General features: G+C 50.5%; 7 protein-coding genes and 1 non-coding gene across 8 annotated transcripts; 3 read left to right on the forward strand and 5 right to left on the reverse strand.

The window, feature by feature from the left end:
* Nucleotides 1-790: 790 nt before the first annotated feature.
* Nucleotides 791-5216, forward strand: AtWU_00922 (putative SNF2 family helicase; the record flags this gene model as incomplete). Its single annotated transcript, XM_035496037.1, has 14 exons — nt 791-1010; nt 1070-1568; nt 1621-2332; nt 2463-2547; nt 2595-2682; nt 2732-2851; nt 2909-3066; nt 3142-3241; nt 3314-3401; nt 3458-3653; nt 3718-3742; nt 4148-4616; nt 4672-4851; nt 4923-5216. The coding sequence occupies 14 exons, from the start codon at nt 791-793 to the stop codon at nt 5214-5216; spliced, it is 3234 nt and encodes a 1077-aa protein (XP_035351930.1).
* Nucleotides 5217-5648: 432 nt separating this feature from the next.
* Nucleotides 5649-7083, reverse strand: AtWU_00923 (glycosyl hydrolase 92 family protein; the record flags this gene model as incomplete). The annotated part of the gene is made up of 2 exons (XM_035496038.1): nt 5649-6515; nt 6598-7083. 2 exons carry the CDS (start codon nt 7081-7083, stop codon nt 5649-5651), a joined length of 1353 nt encoding a protein of 450 aa, XP_035351931.1.
* Nucleotides 7084-8113: 1030 nt separating this feature from the next.
* AtWU_00924 (uncharacterized protein) lies at nt 8114-10664 on the reverse strand (the record flags this gene model as incomplete). Its single annotated transcript, XM_035496039.1, has 3 exons — nt 8114-10236; nt 10358-10485; nt 10567-10664. 3 exons carry the CDS (start codon nt 10662-10664, stop codon nt 8114-8116), a joined length of 2349 nt encoding a protein of 782 aa, XP_035351932.1.
* Nucleotides 10665-11784: 1120 nt separating this feature from the next.
* On the reverse strand, nt 11785-15328 carry AtWU_00925 (NPA1/URB1 family protein; the record flags this gene model as incomplete). The annotated part of the gene is made up of 4 exons (XM_035496040.1): nt 11785-12102; nt 12157-12483; nt 12553-15128; nt 15184-15328. The coding sequence occupies 4 exons, from the start codon at nt 15326-15328 to the stop codon at nt 11785-11787; spliced, it is 3366 nt and encodes a 1121-aa protein (XP_035351933.1).
* Nucleotides 15329-15926: 598 nt separating this feature from the next.
* On the forward strand, nt 15927-15999 carry AtWU_t25. The gene has a single exon. It is a non-coding gene; the product is annotated as a tRNA-Thr (tRNA).
* A 700-nt stretch (nt 16000-16699) lies between these two features.
* AtWU_00926 (sugar (and other) transporter family protein) lies at nt 16700-17298 on the forward strand (the record flags this gene model as incomplete). The annotated part of the gene is made up of 2 exons (XM_035496041.1): nt 16700-17176; nt 17248-17298. The coding sequence occupies 2 exons, from the start codon at nt 16700-16702 to the stop codon at nt 17296-17298; spliced, it is 528 nt and encodes a 175-aa protein (XP_035351934.1).
* Nucleotides 17299-17622: 324 nt separating this feature from the next.
* On the reverse strand, nt 17623-21321 carry AtWU_00927 (putative RNA helicase-like splicing factor (HRH1); the record flags this gene model as incomplete). The annotated part of the gene is made up of 1 exon (XM_035496042.1): nt 17623-21321. One exon carries the CDS (start codon nt 21319-21321, stop codon nt 17623-17625), a length of 3699 nt encoding a protein of 1232 aa, XP_035351935.1.
* A 449-nt stretch (nt 21322-21770) lies between these two features.
* AtWU_00928 (ATP-dependent RNA helicase SUV3) lies at nt 21771-24160 on the reverse strand (the record flags this gene model as incomplete). The annotated part of the gene is made up of 3 exons (XM_035496043.1): nt 21771-22752; nt 22801-23915; nt 23993-24160. The coding sequence occupies 3 exons, from the start codon at nt 24158-24160 to the stop codon at nt 21771-21773; spliced, it is 2265 nt and encodes a 754-aa protein (XP_035351936.1).
* Between the last annotated feature and the right edge of the window lie 619 nt (nt 24161-24779).

Here is a 24779-nt window from a genome sequence, read left to right on the forward strand (position 1 = left end):
TTGACCTTACGCATGATTTATCGGTGAAGTATATGTCTATAGAAGTGAGGTCTGGAGTGCATTGGTTTTAGGCATATCTTCTAATCTCATATACGTATGACGCTTCATGATCTGTCAGACTTTTCCGTCTTTTTTGACTGTATGCGAGCTTGCATGTAGCATCCCGAAACAACTCTTCACCCGGTTTGACTTAGTATGGCTGTTGTATGAGCAGTCTCACAACCTTCTACCTTACTGCTTTGACCCTCGTCACCTTCCTTCCATTCTCGGCCACGTGAACCTGAGCTGGTGTTCCTCGCTTTGCTATCTCTTCGCTCTCTCTTCCTGATTACTCTTGTTTATCTACGCGATCGTATGGCAAAGACTGCGATCTTTCTATCCATCTCTCATCTCTGAGGTGTCCCCGAGCTCATACTTCCTTCCTCTCATCTCTCTCGGCTGTGTCATCTTCCTCATCTTCTGTTCACCTTCCTCTCGTCTCTGATCTTCTTTCCTTTCGCCTCATTTGCCTCTCTCTTGCTTCTTCCGCCTTTGTATAAGGTCCCTCTTCCCTGCCCTGTTCTTCTTCCCTCTTCCGCATTCCTTCTTCTCTCTCTATATAAACCCTCTTCTCTCCCCCTGCCCTCCCTCTTCCCTTCTCACTCCTCTCTTCTTCTCTCTCCTCTAGCCAGAGCTCTCGTAGATCCTTGTTCGACCCCCTCTCTCTTACTATCATCCTTTTTCTATAACCTCCACAACCAGCTTTCTCAAAACGGAAATCCTCCGTACGCCATCGGCGAATCGAGCAAAGATGGAAGGCTCTAGCGAGGAACTGGAACCACCTAAGATCACGCAGGAAGCAGCAGCAGGCTCTGAAGATGTTCAAGAGCTCGATAAGCAAGGATCTTCTCTCCAATCCGAAAGCTTCGATCCGCAACAGATTCTGTTGGAGGCAATTGATCGCCGTAGGCAACAGTACAATCCCAGGCAGGCTTTTTTCCTTTCTAATTTGGGATTTGATATCCACAATCGTAAGGCCTCCCAAAGTTTGCAGTCACCTTCGCGGATGATACTGACTTCTTTCTAGCAGTCCGGCATACAGGAAACTCGCCATCTGAATTTCTTCCTGTACCAAACGATCAGGTAACCGCTGCGCAAACAGGATTTGAGGAAAGTCTATTTGTGCCGCAGGAAGAATATTCGTCATTGTATCTTCCACCTTCGGGACCAGATGTGCCTCCGATGTCTCCAGATAATCAAAATTTTCTCGAACTATTTCAGGGGCTCAATCCAGAAGGTGACACAAGTCCACCTGTTCAACAGCTTTCGCAGGTTGCACCTCACTCGAGTGCCAGTGCTTCACAAACAGGAAATGCAGGCACAGCAGCTGCACCTGCCGATGATGAGGAAGATCCAAGGCTGTCCGCACCGTCATGTGTCGACTTATTATCAACCTCATCTTCGACTTCCGGGAACACTGACGTTCCGGTAGAAGACTTCCCGGATGATACTGGAGACCAAAGCTGCCCAACAGAATGGCCTGACGAGGAGCTTGAAGCTAGTACCAGGGCTGACCTATCGAAGCGGCAGTAAGTGTATCTTATCATTATGTCCCAGTGTGAGTCTAACTGCTTTCCCTAGATTCAATTCTATCAAGAAATGGTTTGATGGTTTGGAGAAGCCATCTGTTGCAGATGAGATACGCTTAGAAAAAGCAAGGCAACAGGAATTTTCTCGAAAGGAAAGGGTGGCAAGGAGAAAAGCCATCGAAAACCAGAGTGACCTCTTTCTCTCAGACATCGACGAGCCCAATGAATCCACTTCACGACAGGTTCCTGTCGAGAAAAGGACTGAAAGCTCTCATGATGTCCCTGTCAAGCGACAGCCGAAACAGCGACGACAAAACAGGATTTCAGCAGACGAAAAGCGAAAGAGCAAGGAACTCGGTCTTGCTGTTGTTCTTGCGCGCCAGAAGAAGAGGGAGATGTCGAAGAGAGCACCCCGTAAGCGCAAAGATAGAGGGTTCGACAACGGAATCCCTGGCCCCAGTAAAAGGCCGAAGCGAGGGCCCCTGGGTACCAAAAAATACCTAGAATACCTCCTTTCTTCTGGAGTCGTGGAAGATGCACATGTCAACGCTTCACTGGATGCGATACCTGCTTCTATTGACAAGAATAAGATGAAAGCACTCAAACGACTTGTCGCTACTATTCCGAGTGTGGATCAGAAGGAGGCTAAATCTGACAAGAAAAAAATTCTTGAAGCTACTCGCAAGTTCACATGCAGTCCGAGAAGCGATGGAAAACTCGGGTGGAACATCAAGGGAATGAAAACAAGTTTATATCACTATCAGGTTCGTGTGTATATGCCCATTATTACTATTATACTAGCTGACAGGTATGAAAAGCTACTTGGGGCTGCTTTTATGGTAAGGAGAATATACATCGAGATCTTGGAATGACTTGCGGCTAAGATTAGAACAGCGTGACCGCGAAAGTTCGTCAGAGGGACCCTTCGGGGGACTCCTCTGTGATATCATGGGTTTCGGGAAAACTATTCAAGCACTGGGTGAGTGCATGTGGAAAGAAAAAGTGGCACAGCTAATCTGGGTCTAGCAAATATCGTAGATGGAAAACCCTTTGATCCGGAGGATCCTGAGAAGACTACGCTCATTGTTGTTCCATCGCACCTAGTCACTCACTGGTAATTTTGGTCAATGCTATGTACCCAACTTGCAGTCTGACTTGAACAGGAAAACACAGATCAACAGGCACTGCGACGAGAAAGCAATTGGTGATGTCCTTATATACAAAGCTAGTTCAAGGCTTGAGTCCCTCAATACAGTAGGAAGCCTCGCGAAATATGATGTTATGTACGGATACTATGCAGCTCTTTCAATATCAAGGTGGTATACTGACGCAGTCATCAGAATCACTACGTATGATGAGGTCAGGCGGTCTTATCCACCAATGAAGCTCACCGATAGTATTAAGGACGACGAGAAGCTTTCAGCCTGGTGGGATCAATCCTTCGATACAGAGACCGGCCCGCTACATAAAATCAAGTTCCACCGAATCATTCTTGATGGTATGCTGTCTCCCTCCCGCTCACTCTTACCTTTTGGCATCAATCGCGAGTCTAGGTTTGACGACCAATTTGCAGAAGGCCACACCATCAAGAATCACATCTCCTCAGTGTCGATCGCCGTCCGCTCTCTGACTGGCCACTATAAGTGGATTCTAAGCGGAACCCCAGTGCACAAGTAAGCTCGCACCTGATGCCCAGCTGCTGACTGGCGTTTAATATTTTGTGGTTTCTGACATAGTATTCATAGCCATCTAGAAGAATTCTATCCGCTTTTCGACTTTCTCGGCGTTCCCGGCATCAAAGATGCTGGAGTTTTCACAAAGAACTTTTGCAGCGTGCGTGACTTTCCATTGATCTTCAGAGTCGAATTCTAAAGCTAATCCTTCTGTAGGATGACGAAGGCCATGACCGCCTCGTAAACCTATTGCGAGCTTTTTTGTTTCGGCGAACACACAAAAGTCGACTTTTCTCACTGCCAGTAATTAAACTACCCGATGTCAACGAAAGAATCGTCAGGGTCCAATTCTGCGCCGTCGAACGAGAGCTTTACAACGCCATATCAGAGGTATTCATAGAAAACATCAATGGTACGCCAGAGAAATATTTTGCTATATCAAGAGTTTCAGGAGAAAATCGCTGACATTAAATCAGGTTGTGCCCATTTCGATCAGCCCAAGTTAGCACAGTATCGATGCTTTCTATCAATGATTTTGATGCTTCGTATGTTCTGCAGTCATTTGCTTACAACGCAGTGCATAGTTAAGAGGCTACTCTCAGAAGGGAACTTAATGAAAAGACTTTCCAAAATCGCCAAGGGAAGCGGGGAATCAAATCCGTCATATACTATAGTCCAATGGCTCTCAACAGTGAGAAAAAACACGACAGTTCTTAATGAGCGTAATGGTGGAGACACAGGCCAGTATGCCACAGAGCTTCATGGGGATGAGACAGCATTGACGAAAAATTTCCGCCAACTAATGGACGAGCTTCATTTGAGAGAAATTTGGGAAGAAAGACTAGAAAGGACAAATTGCCCCGTCTGCAAATCTGCACCAGTGAACCCCCTGATAACTTCATGCAGGCATTTATATTGTGAGGAGTGCTACTACTCCTTACGGATGGACAAGGACAACATGCTTATGGAGCCTAAATGCGTCAACTGCCGTGTTTCGATCACGGAAGCCGCTTATTTTAAGGAAGAGGGTAACGAAAAGACACAAGGCGCATCTATTCACGGGGCAACTATCAGGAAGGAAAAGCAGCGCCAAAAGAGAACCACAACCAAGAAACAATCTAGGAGCAGCATTCGCCAGATCACGGCGCCACGAGCAGACGAAACGGATGAAGAGCCGGACGCCGACGAGGATACGGACTGGATTAGAGCGTGTGCCCAGCATATGCCGAGTGCGAAACTCACGAAGATACGCGAAATTCTTACAGAGTGGCTTGCTCAGGAATCCTCGGGCAAGATAGTCATCTTTACCCAGTTTCTAGATTTCGTTGAAATCCTGTCTACCATGTGCGAAGCAGAAGGGTGGCTGTTTGTCCTCGTGAGCAAATAATATTCAAATATACTCAAGACCCAGGGTGGCTAACTTTCCACAGTTGACTGGAAAATTGGGTCTATCAGTCCGCGAAAACAACATGAAGACGTTTAGTGATAAGAATAGCGAAGTGAGGATTCTTATTGCCAGTTTGAAGGCTGGAGGCATCGGACTAGACCTATCAGCCGCCAACAAATGCATTCTTGTTGACTTGTGGTGGAACGAAGCTATTCAGGAGCAGGTATTTATACTTCTGTCCAGTCATATTGCCTAATAGGATTTTGGTGCAGCTGTTAACGCTCTGGAGTTTAGGCATTTTGCCGCTTGTTTCGAATTGGGCAAGAAAGCGAGGTGGAATTTGTGAAGCTTATCATCGATAATTCCATTGATGACTACCTGCTCAATTTGCAGACGCATAAGACGGCTGTTATAACCGGAGCTATGGGCGACGGAGTCCTAGCGGGACGGGATACAATTGAGGATCTCCTTCGAATGTTCGCAGATGTCGAAAAGGACTCTAGAGGGGTACTTCATCTCAGGGCCAAGACAGCGTCGAGGGATATCAGGATTGGGGCTGGATTCCGACCATCTTTTGGCGTCTTTTGAACGGAAATCTATTATGATAAGCAACGACTATATGTTACAGATTTGATGACAGTTCTTTCCGTTTTGCATGCTGCTTTTATGATGGGGTTGCTTGATTCAAGCCCAGCAAATATGACCGAGAGGAGGCCGGCGTACTCGGAGGTTCTGGTTGTTTCGCTTTTCATTTGACATCAGTCTCGTTTTGCGATTTTTGCAATGGTTTCATTGATATTGATATTTATGAGCGTGGCCAGGATAGCACATTTCCTTTTTAGTTGCTCTAGTTTCAAGAGGAAATACATTACTATTTGAGGTTTTCACTCTTCCCGATCAAGATACTATACACTCACAGTTCAGTGAAATACCGACGCAGGCAAATTCAGATCCCCGATTAACCCAGCACACAACAAACGCAGTAGTCACCTTACTTCAACCCTCAACCAATGCATACACCTACAACCTTCTCGGCCCACGCCTTCCACGCCCAGCAACACCACCAGCACCATCACCCTGCACCCTCTCTCCAAGCATCCTCGGCACCAGCACATTACTACTATTCAAGGCCACCGACCCCCTATCCTGAGAGCCCAAAACCCGCGACTGCCATCTCAAACGATGATACCTTCTCCTCCTCCGATTCGCATAATCATGCACCCCCAGTCCCAAATCATCAGGATCCACCTCCGTATCAGCATACTCTGACTCCGACTCGACTCTCCAAGTAGGAACCCCGGAACCCCATCTTCCACTTTCACCTCCACCTCCACCAGCAGCAGCAGCAGGACTACCTTCATCATAATCGAGTCTCATCTCATCCTCATCAGCATCAGCATCATAATGATCATGAAATGAACGATCAACAACCTGCGAAAAATTCTCAGCCTCAGTCTCAGTGATCATTCCCACCGGATCGTGGAGGGTCCCAGCAACAATATTACTATTGATGTTCTCTTTATCTGAGTCCCAGTCTTGGTGATAGGCACGTACTTCTTGGTTATCATTATGATGATGGTTGTTGTTATTGTTGGTGTAGGGATAATGAAGGTACCCGGGTAGCAGTGAAGCTACTCGGTTTGGGCGTGGAGAGAAGGATAGTAGACCCCCTCTGTCTGGGATGATGTCTTCGAAGATGGTGAAGTCGAGATTGCTGCTGTTGATGGTGGGGTTGTTGTTGCTAGGTCTGGTTCTGGGGGTGGGGATGGGGTAAGAAATGGGAATGGGTGTGAAGTTGTTGTTGCTGTCGAGGCCGATGAGGCTGCTGGTAAGGCAGCCGCTTTGGGTTGGGATGGTTGGTTGTGTTGTCTCTTGGACTGTGGGTGTCTGGTGGTGATGAGAGGGGTGGTGAGAATGTGATGTTATTCATACCTTACCAGAAACAGGGGACGAGATATTCGGAACTTACTACCATTTGTCCTTCTTCACCTTCTCCATTCCCGTTATGATCCTCAAGTTGAGGGTTATGATAATCGTCACCATCGACATCCATGTCCATGTCTTCATCAACAGCAGCAGCAACAGATGGATTCTGTGTGGAGATATACTGCTGTTGCTGCTGATAAGTCGAGCTCACGTCCATGGCATCCCTAAACGCTCTATCATGCGCCTCGTTCTCCAAGGCTCGCACCGCAAGCATCCGGTACTCGTTAATGCGGAGGGCATCTTCCTGGTCTTCAATTTCTCTGTTCAAGGCCTCTTCAAACCGCTCAGCTTGTCTGGTGAATGGGGAGGGGAGACGAGGGCGTTTGAAGGGTTGGTGGCTGTTTTCTTCATTGTTGGTTGCGTTGGGGGTGAGGTTGTTGAGAGAGCCTGTGGAGGTATGGTTGTTGGAGGAGTCGTTGTCGTTATCATCACAGGCTGCTCTTCTTTTACGAGTGGTGGTATTGTTCATGACGGTTGTGGTCTGGATAGGTTGGGGATATGGACGGTAATCAGATGATTTTCAGTGATGGAGAATGAGAAATGGTGGGTTGTTGGATCTGGATTGGTAAGGAGCTGTACTTACACTCGTATCTTGGTTCATGTTGTCGTCGATGGTTTTAGTCATCGTAAGTTTATGAGGATAAGTTTGGATTGGCTGTGTGAGATGGAAGGTTAGCGAAGGCTGGTTGTCTTGTAGGACAAGCTGTCAGAGTGGTGCTTGAGATATGAGGATAGTAGAATGGGTTATTCACGCGTTGGGGCATGCCATCATCGTAGTTATCATCAATTGGGTATAGAAGACTGCTCCTCATAGAAGAATACTCACCTGGGGTCTGAGATGATTTATCTTGATGCAGATGAGTTGAAGTAGAAGCTCGGCGGTCAGAGTCAGAGTAGCCGAATCCTCAAGCAGATGTGAAGGGATAATAAAGTAGGAAGAAGAAGTAGGAAAGGGAAGCGAGATGGCTTAAAGCAATCGTGGGCAGCGCGGAGTCCACCGGTCATTCACTACAGCTACTTCGCCTCAGGCACCTGTGCCAAATATAGCCTACACACATCTACAGGTTAAGCACGGTTCAAGCAATAGGTTTCATTGAAGCCATCATGTCAGCTAGTGATTCAGGTCTGCAATATAATGGCTTTAGATCACATCTCAGAGATCTGCAATCTGCCTATTGCTTTCCTTTATGTAATCCCCCAGGGTTGTTATACATCCAGACACAAACGAGTCCGGCTGTGATACAGTCTCCTCATCAGTCCCAAGCCTCAGCAGGTGGCTAGGTCTCTCCTGAACTCCATCAAACTAGCCCTTTGTCATGCACCAAATACACACACATAGATAAATCAGATACAAGAAGATTAGAAGGGTGCATTGTTCTGGCGTAACAAAGACATAAGTATGAGAAGATCAAGGACATATCTCATATGGCGTTTGCACATTCTCCTTGAATTCGTCTCCCTAGGACACTGTACGAACCACCCCGGACTTCGCGCAACCCCTACCGGAACTGTCCAGGCCCGAGCATGCCGCGCGGGGCCTCGCCGCCAACTTGGCCGAACATATCCAACAGGTGCCTGGAAGCGGGGGGAGGCACTTGAGGTCCAGGGTTGCCCTCAAAAGGACCTTGGCCACGGTGGGGAAGCCCCATGAGAGCATCACCGTTGGGCGGCATGGGTGGGAAACCGGCTGGCGGGGGTCCGTTCATGTATCCGGGAGGAGGCATCATGCCTGGAGGGGGAGGACGCGGGAATGGTTCACGCTCGTTGAGGGGTGGTGCATTCGCATGCATGGGCATCATGTTCGACATGTAACTTGGGTTAACGCCGCGTGTAGGTGTCGGAATACCCGGAGGAGGTGCCAAAGGCGCGGGTCCAGCAGCTTGCTGCGGGGGCATCTGAGGTCCTGGCCATCCAGGAGGAGGCAAATGCTCGAAGCCTGGAGGTCTCTGCATGCCCATGGCAGGATGGCCTTGAGCCTGGGGAGCTCTGCTTCCGCCGGGCGTCATAGGAAGTTGTCCGCCCTGGGGGAACGGCATATCTTCGAAATATCCCATGGGGGGCCCATTTGCGGGCCGACGACGAAGATGCTCAGCATCGGGTCTCTGCATGTTTGCTATCGCAGGGTCATCCAAGAAGTTGGGGCCCTTTTGCGGGGTCGGGATGCCTGGAGGGGGAGAAAGCACTTCCGGCATGCTCAACAAACCGGGGGCCGGGCCGACAGGACCAGCACTTTGGGGCTGGCTCTGGGCACCCTGGTTGGCAACGGGACTAACACGGACCTGCTGCATCAGTCGCAGTAGATGTTCCCGGTCTCGAGCATGTGTCTCCTGGACATAAGGGTTAGGACCAGGGCCACGAGCAACTGTCTCTTGCATGGCGAAGTACTCCTGCCGCTTGAGTTGATCTCGAGCAGGAGATGAAACAGCACTCCGGATCTGTTCGGCCTGTACCTGCGAGGGAGGCCGGTTGTACGCAACAGGGTCATTGTGAGGTGTCGCGTTGCGCGATTTTCCTCCACCAAGCATCTGCAGGATGCGCTGGAAACCTTCCTGATCGGCATCAGTGTTGACGGTGTTCATCGAAGGCGACGACCTGGTCTCTGGATGAGTTTCGGGTTCCTTGGCCGGACTTCCCGGTGGTGGCGAGAATAGTCCAGCAAAGCGCGACGACTTTCCAAGCTTTCCAGGGAGTGGCTCTTTCTTCATTGTTGGTTCCATCATGGGAGGAGGAGGAGGAGGAGCGCTTATCTCCTGGGGTAGTGGAGGCGCCTGGGGTGGCTTGGAGTCCCCAAGCAATCCAAAGAACCGCTCCATGGCCGAATCGGACGTGAACGGAGCGCCATTGCTGCTGAAAATCTCGCCATCTGTAGGCCTAGGCTCTGGCTTCGGCGCGGGAGCAGGAGCAGGAGTCGTCTCCAAGGGGACCTCCTTTTCTTCGGCTTGAACCTGCGAGGAGCCCGCCTTCATCCTTTCCTTCCAGCGTTCAAAGTCTTCTTGTGTATGCACTCGGCGAGGCTCATCTCGATCAGTCGAATCCATCCACTCGGGATCCTGTTCGAACTTGGCTCCCCGCGTCCAGTCACGATCTGCACCGTGCCGATCTCGACGCCATTCCCTGTTTCGTATCGGAGTCTTCTCCCCCTCCGCATCAGGCGCGTCGTGAGTGTTCTCCTCACGAAACCAACTTCCCTCGTGTCTCGCACGTCCGGGCGTGCCATCCTTCCGTGGGAAGAATCGTGCATCCTTATCTTTAACTCCACGGTCATTGTTGGGTTCTCGCTGGTCGCGGTTCTCCCACCGATCGAACTCTCCGTTGCGTCTCGGCTTTCGATCCTGTTCCTCGGGGCCGAAGGTACGGCGGGGGCGTCCACTGTTCCAGTCCTCCCTGTCCCCACGCCGGTTGTTGTTGTTGAATGTTCCTAATTTTCCATCTCGTCGGTCAAAATCTCTGTCACCAGACTCCCGGTCCTTGAAGAACTTCTCCCGTAAGTTGAACCGGTCGTTCTTCGAGTCATCCTGGTCATTAGGCCTTGACGATCGTTCCGTAGCATCTATCGATCCTTTACCGGGTATACGAGATGCCGAAGCAAAAGCAGTTTTCGGGGGTCCGAGAATGATGTCCTCTATGGGCGATCAACGACGTCATGCATCAGTAAGGTCCTCGAATTTTCAATCCAAGAAAAGAGAACAATGGACATGGGGTATTCGACATCGGGAGAGAAGAAGAAGTGGGATGGTTATTACCTGAATTGGAATTCCGGGACACATGACGAGTTTCAAACAGACTGGGCCTTCTGGGGGTCGATTCATGGGGGTTATTGGGGTCTCGCGTGTTTGTAGCTTTCCGTTGGGTAGCTGGATCGGGGATTGGGCTAGCACGTAGGATGACTGCGTCAGTTTCGGGGATATCGCAATTGATTGATAAGGTAAAGGAGCAGGCAGAGTGAACTTACCCCATCCATTCTTCTACCGGTGGTAAATTGGTAGGCTTTGTAACCAGAGGCGACGACCGCAGCCATAGCAGCTCATCGATCTGGTACCGTCGCGCCATGAGGATGGCTTGGGTGAGGTGGGTGTGTGTGATGCTATCGGTATGCCGTTACGTCGATCTCATTGGTTGCCGACAGTTCAAGGAAGAGAAAAGGTGGAGTGGAATTTATCGCGGGACAAGGAAAGGAAGAAAAGGCGAGTAAGGTAGACTGCGAGGCACCGAGGCTAGGCTGTGGGCGTGAAAGGCGTGTACTGTGTAGTGTGTAGAGGATAGATGATGAGTGGGCAGCAGGAAGCGAAGCCGCTTGCCAGTGGCAAGGGAAAAGGCGGAGGAGAGGAGCTTCGATCGGTCAAAGGTCCAGGAGCGCTCGTTGGGAAGCAGATGAGGGGCACCAGCGGTGCAACAAACCGTGTGGCCGGATTTGTTTGTGTAGAGGGATCCCAACTGGTCTCGGATAGATCGATAGACAGTAGAGTAAATGGAAGGAGGACAAAAGCTGGTGGGGAACAAACAGAAAGGGGGCAGCAGCAGAAGAGGTGGTGAAGGGGAAGGGGAGTTTGGGCAAAGTTGCGGGCAAAGATGTCGAGGACCGCCGGACCGCAACGAAGTTCAAAACGTGTGCACTGCCCAATGGGGAAGGTCGCCTGTCAGCTTGTCGACGCCTTGTTCTTCACTTCTTCATTTCTCCCCAATTTATCTCTCCATATGTCGGGATTTTCCTTCTTACTGCTACAAATTAATCGCCGTCGCACACATGGGATTTAGTGACTATTTACTATTATTATACTAATTATCCTTCCCCTACCCATCATTCACTACGGTTTCCATCATCCCATGTTCCCCAAGCAACTCAACCCTCGGTACCGCCAGCAACCAACCCCAACGCAGAGCAGAATCCTGATGGAGTAAGGCATCGCTTAGGATACGTCATATAGTACATTCCATCTCCCAAAATAACCTGTCTTTCAATGGCGCAAAGATGAGGCCAGTGTGTACTTGGCTACAGTGCAAGATCAGATTAACCTATCAGATTTCATAACTATTCCATCCACAACTGACTAAACAGACCATTCCGGATTGCTCTAATAACTATACGCCTGATTCAAATGTCAATTACTATGCAGCCAAGTGCCTAGATTGAGGGCAGCATCGTTCATATCCAATCTCCTACGACCGGACACTAGCCCACAATGCTCTCTACCGCTCGCAAAGCGGCTCCTCCACTCCATTTCGAAACCCGATCATTATCCGAGGTTTGCTTCAAGGAGTCGGCAATCGCCGCAAGAGTCGACGTCTCTTTGCCCTTGACAGCCGGAATCTGACTCTGAATCCAGCTGAGAATACCCGCTCTCGTGACAAGTGTTGTGCTTCCTTGCACTTGCGTCGCGCGGTACACTAATTGCAAGACCTTTCTCTTGGCTGAGTAGCCTGCCGAAGGCGACTCGTAGAATGCAAGCGCTCTCTCGAAGACCTTCGCACGGCGGTAGATGTCCATATCCTATAAATCGAATGAGTAACATGACGGTGTAAGAAAGGGAAGACGGTGACATACAGCTTCAGTGCGAAGACCCTTGATGAGTAAATCAAGGAGCCAGCTAGTCTCGTCGAAATAACCGTCGTCAAGCTCCGGTTCATGCAGGAAGATTTTGTCAATCCAGTAGGATGGGATCTTCTCCACCTCCCAGGAAGGAGCTTTCTGCAGGAACTTGTTGACCTTGCCGTACATTTTGTGCATCGGGTCCGTGAGAACACTCAAGCAACTGGACGCGCACTCCCCTACAATCCACGGTACGGGCGATTCAAGCCCAGTCTGCTTAACAGTCTCGAGGAGCTCTCCCGTGAGGATGTAGACTGATCGCCATTCCACATATTTAGACTCCTGCCAGTATGTTAGCTTATATTTCTACTCTGTTTTCCGCAGAAGGTACCGGCTCAACGGTTGACCTACCTTAAGTTTGCCCATGAAACGAACAATGCTTGTGAATGCTTGCTTTCTCACTTCCTCGTATGCCGAGCACAAGCAGAGAACCAGTTCGGCAATCCGGCCTTGCTCAACTGCCACCTCAATGTCATCCTTCTCCCATCGGTGCAACTCATTGTGGGTGGTACTTTCTGTCGGTAAGGTTCCGAATACCTCTTCCAAGTCTACCTCATCCTTGTTGGCGGTAGTTGTAGTATCTTGGGCAGGAGCATCAACTTCCATCGCATGGTCATCTTCAGCATCTTCGGTGTCTTTCAATGCTTTTTTGAGGGCTGACTTTGACTTCTTATTCTCAGCACTCTCCATCAGCTTGTCCCGGGCGATTTTCAGTGCCTTGGCGTTTTCTCCAGCGCGCTTCAGGCTTCCTAGCGTTTCAGCAATCCAGGCAACCACCGCACTCTCGACAGCCGCGTCTCCAGATTTGACAACAAATGGCCACTGTTCGATGACGGCAGCTACCAGAGGGCTAACCGGGCTGGAGACACCCTCGACCAAGGAGTCGACGAGGTCTTGATAGTGAACCGGTTTCTTTGCGATACGGCAGGCGCAGTTATCGAAGAACGATAGTTGGCGCTGGAGTTTCTCCGAGTCTGAAGTCTCGAAGCTTGACAGAATTGCGGGAAAAGAGGAGGGGTTCTGCAGGACAGAGTGCTCTGTGAGGACGGTCCGCAGCAGCTGGTCAATCTCACGCAGAGAGTATCTTGATGCTGTTTGAACCAGCACCTTTAGGATTGACGTAAAAGCGGAATACTGCATAGACCCCGGTTGTTGCCACCAACGCATGGAAGTAGACTGTTTGATGATTCTCATGATGTTTTGCAGTTGGCTCAGCACTGACTCGGTATCATCCTCGTCGAGCTTGCCTTCATCCAATCGCTTCAAGACGTCAACCAAAATGAGTGAAACGTCAAGTCCTTCCTCGAAGGCGGCATCCGGTACTACCTCGTAGAACGAAGCGAGAAGCTCTGAGACAGCATCCTGCTGCTGCAAGTCATCCTTATCCGTTCGCTTGAAGAGCAGAATGACTTCCTTCACTCCGGGGCACCGGCGACTGAACTCAGCAACCAGCTTGCTTGCCGCCTGTGTCCACAGGGGTTGGCTGACCCCATGGTCGGCGTTGAAGATCTTGAGAACAGCCCGCAGCTTGTTGAAGGCAATTGTCAGAATTCGGACAGCAAACAATGTCACTATCTCAGCATTCATGTTCAAGCAGCGGGTAAGTATTTTCTGGGTCAGAGGGCGAGGAAGCACATTTTCGATGACCACGGAAACGGGCGGCGGTGTCGGAGGTAACTTGTCTTTCCAGCCACAATTCGAGGGCACAGGCAGCTGTACGGAGGAGAAGAGAAGCGCAGACTCAGCCATCCATGACGGGGTCGGCTTTGGGTCCGCAGTAAACATGCTCTTCTTCGTGAAGAAATCTGCAACTAGCTCCGGGGCCGCCTTGAAGATGGCCACTAACAGCTCAATCTGGAGACTGTCGGTATCCGGGCGAAGTGTCTGGATCAGATATGACAGTGTTCCGTTGCGAACAGGTACAGACTGGCTGTACTTGTCGATATGAAGAGCAGAGTCAAGACCCAAGTCGATCAGTGTGTCATCGTCCGTGGGTAGCGCCTCGGGATCACTTCCATGTGGATACCAACCAGACTCTGGAAGCAAGACTCCAAGTTCGGTGTTCGTACAGACATTCATCAGGATCTTGTGGATTTCGTCTGTAGTGGAAACATTCGCCGGGTTGGGCTCCTCTGACTCACGATCATAACCGTAGAGGGTGACGAGTCGCTCCAGGTTCCATCGGTTGAAGAACTTGCTCTTTGCGATGCGAGAAATCGAAGCATCTTGGATAATGTCTTTGTCAATACACCTGATAGTCTCCAAGATAATATCTCTCGGGTCTTTCCTAATGTACTCAAAGAATGCTCTGATAACTTTGTGTTGCTCAATAATATCACTCTTCCCGTTTGATTGCAAGAATCGCAGGTTTGCAAGAACATACTTCTGAGCATTCCTGCGTAGTGTAGGCTTGGAGCCTGCCTCTGATATTTCTTCCAGCTGAGCTTTGTTGGGGGTGAGAAAGACTTCGATGCGCTTGAATGTGATATACCGCGCGGCATGGACGTGGCGCGCCACAGCTCCACCATCGAAGCTGACCATCTCCGTGAGAAGACGAAGACAGGGAGAAATCAAATGCTCCTTTGATTTGATAGCGGTCAAGCCACGGTTGAACAGTCTCAGCTGTTCTTTCTGAAGGAGATACTTGCATAGTGCCACTCCGAAATCCCGAAATTCCAGGTTGGTGGACACTGTCTTGAGGAACTGGGCGAGGACAGATGGCACAACAGTCAGTAACGACTCATTGTTGTTGGTATCCGCAAAGCTCCAGGTCTGGACCAGATCGGTAAAGCAGACTGCTTCGTTCTCGTTTACGCGTGAGAATTGCGAATCACAGTATGCTTTGAGGATGCGGAACTTTTTGGCTTTTTCAGCCTCATCCTCACTCTGCCCAATGGACGTGAGAAAGTCCTTGAACTTTCTTATACCTGGTTTGATGAGTATTGGAACATCATGGGGGACTTGGCTCAGGATGTTACTTACCTTGCTTGGATTCAGTGGGATTCTGTTGGAAAGCCAAGGAAGAGCGAAGCTGCGTGTGCGAAGAGATGGTGGCAGTAGCATCGACATCTTGGCCATTGTCCAACTTTCTCCTCTTGTTACGGAGCTGACCCTCGTGGGAAGACATTTTGAGCTAATGCAGATGTTGTGTTATGCAATAGACCGGGGACTGGACCTCGACGAGGATTAGTAGTAGGCCGGCAGGAACTTCGCCCGATTCAGACCTTCAGAGTTTTGCGACTGCTGAATTGGTCTTTTATTAGTGCCACTACGGCGAACTTAGGAGGACAAGATCGTCCAGCTAGCACGCGTGTTCCTGGGAAATATGTAAATATATATTATAGAGGAAGATAATCGTAAGTGGATGAAAATATTGCGATAAGAGGCTCGCCGGTAGACTTCTGGAAAGTCCTGCGCAGATGAATTGATCCACTGCCGTGAATGTATTCTGGCCTCCCATTGGTCAGATCTAGTATGGTCCAGACAGGACGGCGATTCAGATTAACACTTGGAGGCGACTCACTGGTAGTAATAAAGGCTAACAGAGTGCCTATATTCTATAGTGAATGAGGGGCGAGGCTCCATCACTCCTGGTGTAAGTCTCTGTCGTATTCCGATTGTTCCATCCATGACGATGTAACTACTACTGAGCCATTTTTCCATCTTTCTGTCACCATTATTGATGCATTGTTATACCATCAGCGGAATAAGCAATACATCAACCAGCTTCTATGGCTCAGTTGGTAGAGCGCATGACTAGTAATCATGAGGTCCGCGGTTCGAATCCGCGTGGAAGCATTTTTTGGCTTTTTCGTTTTTGTCAATCTTGTCTACCCGGGGTTAGGCACAACCAACAATCCTCTACAATTCATCCACCTTCCTTATTCTTCTTTTTGAGAAAGAAGAACAGAAATTCAACTAATTCTATGCTCGTTAATTAGTCTACAGCATGCAAGAACTTTCAAGAAAGCCAGTACCGTTGGCAGCCACACCCAAGGAACTTCGAACGTCTAAATTATATATATCCGGCACAGGCACCCCATCACTTGCCCCGAACCAGGCACTCAAATATCCTGAATCCAGTTTCAGTAGCACAATTGAACCTACCACCATTCCAACCCCCAAATCCGCACCCATTCAAGAAATGTGTAGATCCCCACCCTTCCATGACTCAATCACAGTCTCAACACCAGTAGCCACAGACCATTATGCGCAGAGTTCCCAATCTGTACATACACCCTTGCTTTCTCAACATATTCACCACATACAAGTAGTTCCCAAACAGACTCGTTGCAGAAGTCTATTCTCAAGGATACTATTGTCACAGGTCTCTCAGTCGGCAATGGTGCTTAACTACCGTCTAAGTTCATAACTAGTATACTACTATACTTCCTCCTCCCTCCCCTCGCCTCTCCTAGACGCCGTAAGGATAGTTCCCTAAACTAGACCTACCATTCTCAAACCAATATCAAAAGGCAAAAGTCATCTATATCATACAATGTCCCCACTCCCAACCCCAAACCCCACCCCCATCACCAAATCCTCCCTCATCGGCGCCTGGACTCTCATCTCCTACATCGCCGAGCCCCCCAACCCCCAGGACAATGACGCTCCCACCCACCACTATCCCATGGGCTCGGACGCCCGCGGTACCCTCGTCTATACCCCAGATGGTCAAGTGACCGTGAGCGTGTTGCCGAAAGTTGCCAAGAAGGCGTGGGAGAATTCTAATGATGGGGTCATGTACGCGGGCCGGTACTGGATTGAAAACAGCAGTAGCGATGAAGATGATGCTGGGGATGGGGATGGGGATGGGGATGAGAGGCAGCAGCAGCACGGTCGCGTCCCGGTTGTGCATCATGAGGTCGACATGGCGTCTTCGGTGGAGTTCGAGGGGTCGCAGAAGCGAGAGGCTGTGATTTCTCCCGACGGGAGGTTGAGGTTGTCCGGGCTGGGGTTGTTGGAGGTGGGGATGGTGAGTTTGTTCTCTTCCTTTGGGGGTGATGGTTGGCTGTTGTTTGCTGATGGTGTTCGGGGTGTTGGTAGGAGCAGAAGATGAAGCCGGTGTTGGTGTGGGAGAGGGTTAGTCGGGGTTGATGCTGATGATGTGGTGGGGGTGGGTTATGGGAGGTTATTGACGGGGAGAAGGAGTGGATGAGTGTGGTTGTTAGATACTAGGGTACTGGTATACTATATCAGACAGGTTGGAAGCAACGATCAGTCTATTTGATACATTCACAAATACCTCATTAGAATACATCTCTAGCCAAGAGTGAAAAAGCGCGCCATCTGGCGTCGCGTCAAGATTCGTAAGGGGTATGTTTTAAACTACCATATATATGCCCGAAGAATGATTTGAAAAGGAAAAGAAAGATGCCAAAGAAAGAGGAGTGGAATAGATAGCCACGAAAAATCTGAAGATCAACCCCAGGTACCTCCACCTCCACCACGACCCTGCCGTCTCTGTGCGGATAGACGCCAATCATCCTCGCCGGCAAAGCGGTTGTGGAGAGGCTGGATCCGCTCGGCCTTCTTACGTTTCGACAGACGATCGGTTGGTGCCACCTTGAAGAAAGTCGGGGCGGCCTCAACGAGCCACTTGGGCTCGATGGAGGTTGTGCAGTGCATGTACTCCTTCGTTGTAAGAACCAGTGTATGGTAGATGACATGCTCGGACGGTTTGCCAAACAGTGCGGAACTGGGATGCATGTAGACCGGCGTGCCTTCGACAAGAGTCTTGTACCCTTCCTGAGGGTCCTTGCGAGCTGCATTCCGGAAGAATCCTGTACAAAGTGCCTGGCGTACTTTGAGGGTGTTCCTTCCGCAGGAGACGATCTTGTGGTGGTAGCGATCCATAATGCCAAGCAGCTGCTGACGGACGTCCTGCGCACGGCGGATCTGACGGGCTTGGATGAAGTTCTCGAAGCACCAGGCATTGTTGAAGTTGGAGTGTTTCCATCCATTGTAGACGTTGAGAAGAGTCAAGTGGTCGCCGTGGGGATCGTGGAACTTGGCCTTCTTCTGATCTGCCTGCTGCTGCTTCTCCTTGGGACGGTAAAAGACCGACTGAATGGAAAGCATGGCCACAATGCTCAGCATTTCCTCTGAGCATCCCATGTCGACCGATGCGATGAGAACCTTGGCGAGGGCCGGCTCCATGGGGAAGTCTGCCATCTTTCTACCCAAGCGAGTCAAGAGACCCTCGTCATCTAGAGCCGACAGTGCATAAAGCTCCTCCAAGGCAGTAAGCATAGTGTTCGTTGGCGGAGGATCCATAAAGTCGAAGTGCAGCAAATCGTTGATGCCCATCGCCTTGAGCATGAGAATAGTATGCGAAAGGTTCTGGCGTTGAATTTCGGGAATCGTGGTTGGCAACATTTCCGACTGGTAGGCGGCTTCGGTGTACAACCGGAAACATTTTCCGGGACCAGTTCTGCCTGCACGACCAGCACGTTGCTTGGCCTGCGCTTGCGAGATGGGCGTGACCACCAAGGAGTCCATACCCAGTTTGGGATCGTAGGCGTTCTGCTTGACAAAACCAGGATCGATGACGTAGTAGATGTTGTCGATAGTGATAGATGTCTCAGCAATGTTCGTAGCGATGACAACCTTTCTACCTCCTGGCGGGGCAGGCTCAAAAATCCTACTCTGCATTTCACTCGGAAGAGCAGAGTAGACGGGAAGAATGACCAACTCCGGTACTGTTGACCCTAGAGCCTTCATCCGTTCGTATAGAATCTCGCAGGCAGTATCAATTTCCTCTTGACCCGTCAAGAAGAGCAGAATATCACCCGAGGGCTCTGTCAGGTGAATCTGCATAACTGTAATGAGAGCGGCATCAAGATAGTCGGACTCGGGCTCCTTCGAGTACATGATCTCAACAGGGAATGTACGACCGGGAATGGAGAAGATAGGGCAACCGTTGAAGTACTCAGAGAACTTCTCAGCATCCAGCGTAGCCGAAGTAACAATAAGTCTGAGGTCTGGTCTCCGCTTGATGGTCTTTTTGAGCAATCCAAAGAGAACATCGGTGGCAATAGTTCGTTCGTGAGCCTCGTCAAGCATGATGACAGAATACCTTTTCAAATCCGGGTCCAGGAGTACTTCTCTTTGAAGCATACCATCAGTCATGTACTTGATCTTGGTGTCAGGACTTGTGCAATCTTCGAAACGAATCGTGTATCCGACTTCCGCGCCGAGTTTACAGCCGACTTCTTCCGCCACACGTTTGGCAACAGACATGGCTGCTACACGACGAGGCTGCGTACAACCGATAATACCGTTGTTTGCATAACCTCCCTCGGCCAGGTACTGCGTCAGCTGCGTCGTCTTTCCGGACCCAGTATCTCCGACAACAATCAGCAGTTGGTTATCGCGTACAGCATCGAGAAGTTGCTTGCGGAACTTGTAGACCGGCAGACTTTCACGCTGCTGTTTGATGGACATGCTGGTCCGCTTTCCGAAGGACTGGTTCTTGCCCATGGTGACCCGTTTCCACTCGGGGACCGAGTCATCCGGCTTGGACTGCTGAGTACTGCGCAGATCAGCAGCAAACTTCCGCTCTTCAGGCGCAACCATAGGATCCTGCCATTGCGCGTTAAGGTCGACTGCCGCCGCTTGCTCAGCTGCTTTGTCCTGAGCTTCCTGTTGCCTGATATCTCGTCGCTCCTTGGCCAGATTAGTTCCTGCCATCGCAGCCCGGTTCATAGAGCCATCGGGAGCCTTCACGACCCTGATCGGAGAGAGTTCCAGAGACATCTTAGTTTGACCAGCCAGGAAGGGCGGTTCCTCGTCCTTGACTTCAATATCGACATCCTCCTCTTCCTCAAACGTGCCCTCACCCGTCAAGGTGGCATGGTATTCCTCATCGATGTCAGGATAGTCTGCTGCAGAGACAGCGCCAGATGCAATCAACTGCTTGATCTCCCATCTCTCAGGGGAGGTCATGCGCTTCCTATTCTTCATAGGCTTTCCATCCGACTCTTCGATAACCGGCACTTCAGAACTCAGGTTACCATATCTATCCTTGCCAGTCATGCCGTCAAGACGCTCCATATTTGCGCCAGAGGCCAGACGTCGTTGAGGGATCAAATCGAGACCAGTAACCTGATCCACCTCCTTCATTGACAAACCGATTCGAGAGCCTTGAATGCTAACCACCTTAACCTTAACGGGCTGGCCACGCGAAACCAAATCGGAAGGATGATTGACACGCGCTCCCTCCTGCATGGCCGAAACATGTACCAAGCCATCCACCTTGCCCTTCACACCAAGCAAGTTCACGAAAGCGCCAAAGTCCTTCACTCCCGTAACACGACCATCGTAGACCTTGTATAGCACCGGTTGATCATCCAGTTCCACAGGCGGCGGCTTCCGGAAGTACTCGCCATCCTCATCGCGATCCCGGCGACTCCTCCGCTCACTGTGTCCATTGCGATAATCATCCCTGCTGCTGTATTTGCTCTTCGACCGGCCAAACTCATCCACCTCATCATCACCACCCCTCTTGCTGTATCGAGGGCTCTGCGATCGCGACCGAGACCGGTATCTATCATGGCGTCTGCGTCCACGTCGGTGATCATCGTAATCGGGGCTTCTGCTGCGCTTCCTAGTACTGCCGCGGTCATTCCGTGACGACGACGACTGCGGTGCCGGGGCAGGTTTATCCTGACGCGCTTTACCCGCCAATCCCTCCAGCATAGCAAACGTATCATCCATAGCATCGGCCTTCGCATCGCCCTCATCGACATTCTCCTCATCCCACTGCTGAACCTTATCCGGCACAGCCAATCCCTTAAACACACGCGCTTTCTTCTCCAGCGCATCCAAAACATCCATATCATCATCGCCGGCCGAGTTATTCGTCGTTTCCGTCTTCTTCGACTTATACTTCGGATGCATCGTAAGCACCAGACGATCGATACTCTCCAGCAAACTCCGAGGAAACTCGGCGCCCATCTCCTCCATGCTCTTGCTGAAATCCGCGAATGAGCCACATTTTAGGTGCTGGTCGATCACAAACTCTGCTAACGTTTTGTCGTTGACGCCGAGATGGTTCTGGATTTCACTCGTTATCCGCGACACGAGCGAAAAGAGCTCCAGCGACTGGAGGTCGTCCATGGCGGATGGAGGGAATTGTGGTTGTTGTCGGCCCTAGAGAAATGAGGTGGTATAGATGGATGACTGGAGTAATGATTAGAAGATGTCGCGAGAGAGTGCAAAACACTCCTCTGGTCGCAAAGTGAGGACTGCGTCTTTCTCTCCGCGGTTCTGGAACCGGCAAAGCTCACTGGCGCGGAAAATCGTTGTGGCGTTTTCGGGAAATCCGCCACCGATAAGATAAGCAGCTCTAGTTATCTACAGTACGCTCGCATTGAGTATGTTACAGTGTGCAATTCTGTGGACATACTGCAAGTGATATTCTATAAGAAGTCAATGTCATTACTCTCATGTTGTACCGTGTATAATATGCTTGGTAGAGAGGACGTCGTGGCGTCTCTGGAGTCGAGTTTTGAGCTATGTACATGATCATCTCAACAAAAACTATATTACATGTGTGTATATGGTATCTATGCAGCGCGCGCTTGGGGAGCTTCTCCAGATTCTTCGGACTGCTCTTGTAGCTGCTCTTCCATCTGCTCCTCGTCAGCAGACAGATCAACAGCGGCGGTCTCATCTTCGGTGCCGTATGAGTCAACATCTGCATCGGCGAGCAGCCGTTTCTGCTCCTGAATCTGCTTCTGCAGCGCGATTTGTCGTCGGAGAGAGGCATCCTTTCTGAGCTTCTTGTTGGCCGAGAATTCAGTCAACGCTCTGACCATCCTCTCCTCCACCAGCTGCTTGACATGGGATGCCAACGTTCTATCCGTGAAAACTCCGCCACACCGGTAACTGAGCCACAGATACAAAATGACTGATTTGTGCAAGGTCTCCAGCTCGTTAAGGTACTCCTTGTTACCGGAGACCGGCTCTTCCAAAATCTCAAGGTTGAGCGCCTGGATGTCTAGCAGACGACCATCGGAATGCTCTGCGACGCATTTGATAAAAGCGATGGCAGCATCGCGGCCGGCGATGAGCCTGGTGTGCATAGGTGAGGCCATGAATGTAAGCTGGTCTGCCGTCCGCAATCCATCGACAGTATCGATGACCTCGGCGTTCTCCAGCTGGTTGCGAGGGTCACACAGGAAAAACAGCGGGTGGACCTGGGAGACCACCATCAAGCGTTTGATCAAGTATTCTAGCGGAACATTGCTCGGGAAGTATGCCGCAACTTTCTGGTAGACTGAGTCAGGAGGAAGGATACCAGCCGACACGAGCGGTGGGGGTTCGCTATCCATTGCCTCGCGAATATACGGTAAATCGATATCTTCCAAAGAAGTCACATAGCCGACGTTGGTGTCTTCCTCGGAGCCGCTATCCTGCTGCTGTTGCGCGGCGGACCGATAACGTCCAGCGCGTCCACCGATCTGCTTGATCTCAGGCACGCTAAGTCTCTGAAGGCCTCCGGGAACGCGTTTGATCAACGTTTCGAAAATGATGCGCTTGCAGCTCCTGCTACAGTTAGACACGATACATAGACAGTATGTAGAGACAACTTACAAGTTCAAACCCATACCGATGGCGTCACTAGCAACGAGAAAGTCGTAGTCATTGTCAGGGTCGTTGAACAGACTGGCTTGCTGGGTCCGAATCTCAGCCGGCAGACTTCCATAGACGATGGCTGCCCGCTTTCCAGTATTCTTTTCGATGTCTGCTTTCAATGCATGGATACCGACACGAGAGAATGAAACCAAGCAATCTCCCTTTTGGAGATTCTTCAGGTCACCTTTGAGACTGCGGTTCTGAACCTTCAGCGGGTTCAGTCGCTCATACCGATGGATCTCGAGCTTGTCGCCAGTCAAGGCAGCCAATTCTTTGATCAAAGGCACAGCTCTGACTTCACCGCAGAGGTGCAGTTCCGTGGCACGCGCACCGAGCACGGCACGAGTCCAGGCCCACCCACGGTGAGGGTCCGCGATCATTTGGATCTCGTCAACAACACCGACCTCATATTGATCTCCCAAGCTAACCATCTCAACGGTGTTGCTAACAATTCTGGAGGGCTTTCCATCTTCAGGGATCTTGACATCATCACCAGTGATGAGACTGCAAGAAGTTCCATTCGCTTGGAAGCGATGGAAAACCTCCTGTGCCAGCAACCTCAAGGGACCAGCGTAAAAGCCGCGCTTGGATGCTTCCAAACGCTTGAGAGCGTGATACGTCTTTCCTGAATTTGTCGGTCCCACGTGCAGATGAATCGTTCGCTGCAAAGCGCGCGCTTGCGGATACCACTCGGCCGGGCGTCGCAAATCCGCCACCTTCTTCTGTGCTTCCAGATTGGGGGCTGAGTATCTCGACGTGACATCCTCTGCGTACATGTGAAATTCCAGCTCGTTGATTAAACCCCGAACACCATTTTGGAGGTAAGATCTATGCAGCGCATCCTTGATGTGGCGTAGTGGACCAACACTTTTTCGCTCGTCTAGTTTACATGCGTTCAGCATGGTTCGTTCAAACCGGGCCCAATTAGCCAAAGCTGGGTCATCTTTATCTGTAAGATTCTGCCGGTATATGCTCAAAGCGTGTGTTACGACGCCTGCGAAATCTTTGGCTGCAAGCGTTTGTCGGGTGTTCCGTTTCGAAGCGAAGGATGGGGGAGCAGATCTCTTGGAGGACTATACGTAGATCAAAAGTCAGCCATTTGAAATCAGAGATAATGGACGAGTAGTGGGGTAGGGTGATGGATATGTACCGTAGCTCCCTCATTTTTCTTTTCAAGGCTTTGTAGATGGCGCTGTTTCTTGGAAGGCCTCACGGATCTCTGCAGCACCGGAGATGTCACAAATGTCCTGACGGGACGTGACACCGACTGGAAGGTGCAGAAGAGGCAATAGTTGCCTCTGCGACTCCATGACTGCATCCCACCGAGCTGTGCCGGGAGCAATGTCAAATCGAATGATTGCCGTTGCTATCAAGCTGCGGAGCGGGTGCTGCGGAGATCGGAAATGTAGTTTAACTGTTAAAGGCGAAAGAGAAGAGAAAAACGAAGGACTGATTTGGGAGATCCAAAAGGAACCGAAACAAGTAACCCCTGACCAGTCAGAGACCAATCACCGCATCGTCCTGCAACCGCGCACGAGGGAGGGAATAGTTGTTGAAAACCGAGGATACTATCTGGATGGCAATCATTCGCCATCGGCTTTTTCTGGCGGCCTGAGTGCCTGGGTGCCTCATTGCCTGCAGCTGACGATCGCCGCCGACTAACCGGAACAGGAAGGGGAGGGGTCACACCGCCTGGCGGATCGGGAGATTAGACAGGAAGAATGATGCTTTTGACCCGCTGGGGAGAAAGAGCAGAAAGAGGGTCTCTTCTTGTCTCAGTCTCCAGTCTCGGGGATATCCTGAGTCCCGACTTACGTTTCAAAAAGATAGCCTGCCCGCATCGCTGGTGTCCATTACGGCTGCCCCTGAGTATTGTTCTCCATTACATCCCCCCTCCATTGCTGGCTCTGGCTGTGCCTTATCTTCCGGTTCCCTCC

This window comes from Aspergillus tubingensis (assembly GCF_013340325.1).
Source record: "Aspergillus tubingensis WU-2223L DNA, scaffold_2, whole genome shotgun sequence".
Lineage (NCBI taxonomy): Eukaryota > Fungi > Ascomycota > Eurotiomycetes > Eurotiales > Aspergillaceae > Aspergillus > Aspergillus tubingensis.